This window comes from Nicotiana tomentosiformis, chromosome 9 (genome assembly GCF_000390325.3).
Source record: "Nicotiana tomentosiformis chromosome 9, ASM39032v3, whole genome shotgun sequence".
Lineage (NCBI taxonomy): Eukaryota > Viridiplantae > Streptophyta > Magnoliopsida > Solanales > Solanaceae > Nicotiana > Nicotiana tomentosiformis.
Window position 1 is genome coordinate 87,869,183 of NC_090820.1, and position 3,526 is coordinate 87,872,708.

The 3,526-nt window shown below is 44.8% G+C and overlaps 1 protein-coding gene across 1 annotated transcript; it reads right to left on the minus strand.

Moving 5' to 3' along the window:
• Positions 1-257: 257 nt before the first annotated feature.
• LOC138899153 (uncharacterized) lies at positions 258-650 on the minus strand. Its single transcript, XM_070185275.1, has one exon. It carries the CDS (start codon positions 648-650, stop codon positions 258-260), a length of 393 nt encoding a protein of 130 aa, XP_070041376.1.
• Positions 651-3,526: the final 2,876 nt, after the last annotated feature.

Genomic DNA, 3,526 nt, shown 5'->3' on the forward strand with positions numbered 1-3,526 from the left:
TTAGGAACATCGGATGCCCTAATCTTTAACTGATGGTAACCAGACCTCAAATCGATCTTTGAAAATACCTTGGCACCCTGAAGCTGATCGTATAAGTCATTAATTCTTGGCAATGGATACTTGTTTTTGATAGTAGCCTTGTTTAACTGCCGATAATCTATACACATCCGCATTGAACCATCTTTCTTCTTTACAAATAACACTGGTGCACCCCAGGGTGAGACGCTAGGTCTAATGAATCCCTGGTCGAGCAAGTCTTATAACTGCTCCTTCAATTCCTTTAGTTCTGACAAGGCCATACGGTATGGTGGAATAGAAATAGGATGGGTGCCCGAAGCCAAATCAATACAAAAGTCAATATCTCTGTCGGGTGGCATCCACGGAAAATCCACAGAAAATACATCTGGAAACTCACGGACAACTGGGACTGAATCCATAGAAGTAATATCCGCATTGGTATCGCGAATATAAGCCAAATAAGCTAGGCACCTCTTCTCGACCATACGCCGATCTTTCACGTAAGAGATAACCTTGTTGGTGGAATGACCAAGAGTCCTTTTCCACTCTATTTGAGGTAACCCTGGCATGGCTAAGATCACCGTCTTGGCGTGACAGTCAAATAGAGTATGATAAGGTGACAGCCAATCCATTCCCAAGATAACATCAAAATATACCATATCAAGAAGTAGAAGATCCACGCAAGTCTCAAGACTCCCAATAGTAACCACACACGAATGATAGACATGATCTACAGTGATAGAATCCCCCACCGGTATAGACACGTGCACAGAAGCACTCAAAGAATCAAGAGGCACAACCAAATATGATGCAAAGTAGGAGGACACATATGAATAAGTAGATCATGGATCAAATAAAACTGAAGCATATCTATGGCAAACTGGAACAATACCTATGATCATGGCATCGGGTGACTCGGCCTCAAGCCTAGCTGGAAAAGCATAAAATTGGGGTTGGGCCCCACCACTCGGAGCTAAGTCTTTGGGATGGCCTCTAACTGGATGGCCTCCACCTCTAACAACCTGAACTCACCTCTAGTTGTCTGACCCCTGCCCCTAGCTGGCCGGGCAAGCGGTGGAGCAACTGGTGCCAGTATGATGGCACCAGAATCCTACTGAGATCTGTTGCTCGACAACATAGGGCAATACCTCCTGATGTGACCAATGTTCCCATGCTCATAACACCCATCTTGTTGTTGTGGTTGCTGAAGCTGAAGTTAACCCGAACGAGCTGAATAACCGTTGTAGTGACTCTTGAGAGGTGGTGCACTGATAGGATCTAGATGTGCACTAAATGTCGGCTACACAGAGTAAGGCATAATAAGACCATGACTCCCTGAAGCACCATGCGATGCCTGAATTGCTGAATAAAATGGTCTGGGAGGATGACCCCTACCATAAGTACCCCTGCCCCCAGATGAGGCGCCACTGAAATTACCGGAATGACGGGGCCTTTTATCAGACCCCTGCCCTCTCTCGTGTGCAAGAACCATGTCGATCCTCCTATCAACATTAGCAGCCGCCTGAAAGGGAATCTCACTTCCGGTCTCCTTGGCCATCTGAAGCCTGATAGGGTGAGTGAATCCATCAATAAACCTCCCCACTCTCTCTCCCTCAGTAGGAAGTAAAAGGAGAGCATGATGGACTAGATCCACAAAACGGGCCTCGTACTAAGTAATAGTCACACTGCCCTGCTAGAGATGCTCAAATTGCCTGCGGTAATCCTCTCTCAATATGATAGGGAGGAACTTCTCTAGAAATAGCCGTGAGAATTGCTCCCAAGTCATTGCAGGCGACCCAGCTGGTCTGGTCAACATATAATCTCTCCACCACCTCTTGGCGGATCCCGTCATCTGAAATACAGCAAAATCGTCCCCATTGGTCTCAACTATACCCATGTTCCGCAACACCTCATGGCAGCAGTCAAGATAATCTTGTGGGTCATCAGAAGGTGTACCACTGAAGTGAACTGGAAAGAGCTTAGTAAACTTGTCCAACCTAAGTAAAGCCTCAGAAGACATAGAGGGCCTATCACCGTCTGGTGCCGCAACAACTGGCTGAACTACCCCAACTAGAGAGGCTGCTGGAGCCTGATACTGGGGAGTCATATGCTCCGGAGCGGGAGTAGTGGGAGTTTGTGCTCCTCCTCCAACCTGTGATATGGCTGGTGCCCCTAGAAATATACCATTCTGGGCCACGCCTTCCATAAGACTCACCAAACGGACTAGAGCATCCCAAAGCACTGGAGTAGCTATGAATCCTTCTGAAACCTGAACTGGTTCAGCCGGTAAAATATGAATTGGAACCTCCTCCTAAAGATCCATCTGAGGTTCTACAACAGGTGTTGTTGCTTGAGCTCTACCTCTGCCTCTACCTCAGCCTCTGGCACGACCTCGGCCTCGGTCTCTATCCCTGGTCATAGTTGCCACCGGGAGCTCTGGTCCATGTTCGTCAGTAGATGTATTATGCGTTCTCTCCATCTGCGAGAGAATAAGAATAGAATGGTTCAATCATCGATGATAGAATAAAATTGCACGACAGAATAAGAAAGAAGTGATATTGTTCCTAAACTTCATAGCCTTTGAGAGATAAGTACAGACATCTCTGTGCCGATCCCTCAGACTATACTAAGCTTGCTCGTGACTCGTGAGACCTAAGTAACCTAGTGCTCTGATACCAACTTATCATGACCCGAAATTCCTACCTTCGGGACCGTGATAGCGCCTAACATCTCACTTGCTAGGCAAGCCAACGTTAGAATTATTTAAACCATTTTTAAGAATTCATCTTAATTAAGTAGTAAAGAAACCAAACAACAGGAATAATGTCTGAATTAAAGTAAACATACCAAAATGATAACGATGTCTAAATACCAACTCAGAACTGGAGTCACAAGTGCAAGAGCTTCTAGAATAATACAAATAAGGGTCTGAAAAAAATAAAGTTATCTGAAAGAAAGCACACAGCTAAGATAAAGTAGAGGGGGACTTCAGAGCTGCGAACGTTGTGCAGCTATATCTCAAGTCTTCTTTGATAGCTGAATCCGAGCAAATCTGCAGTACGTTGTTGGGACCAACTCCGGAATCTGCACAAGAAGTGTAGAGTGTAGTATGAGTACAACCGACCCCATGTACTCTGTAAGTGCCGAGCCTAACCTCGACGAAGTAGTGACGAGACTAAGGAAGGTCGCTTAAGGTTTTTATTCCCTCACGTCAAGGTTAACCACGACACTTACCTCGCATCGCAACTAAATTCAAGATTCAAATAATCCTTTGCCTCATGAATTAGTGTCCGAAAGTTTCAAATCTAGTCACAAACAATTCAATATACTTAACACGAATCGTAGAAATTAATTCCATAGGAAATTACTAATTTTTAGAATCAAAATCCGAAATTCGTGTAAAATATTCACAATAGGGCTTACGTCTCGAATCTAGAAAAAACACACGAAATCTGAACACCCGTTTCGAGACGAGTCCAACCATACAAAATTTATCAAATTCCGATGT

Coding starts and splice junctions, on each gene's coding strand:
- LOC138899153 (XM_070185275.1), bottom strand. CDS start 650: ATGGATTGGCTGTCACCTTATCATACTCTATTTGACTGTCACGCCAAG.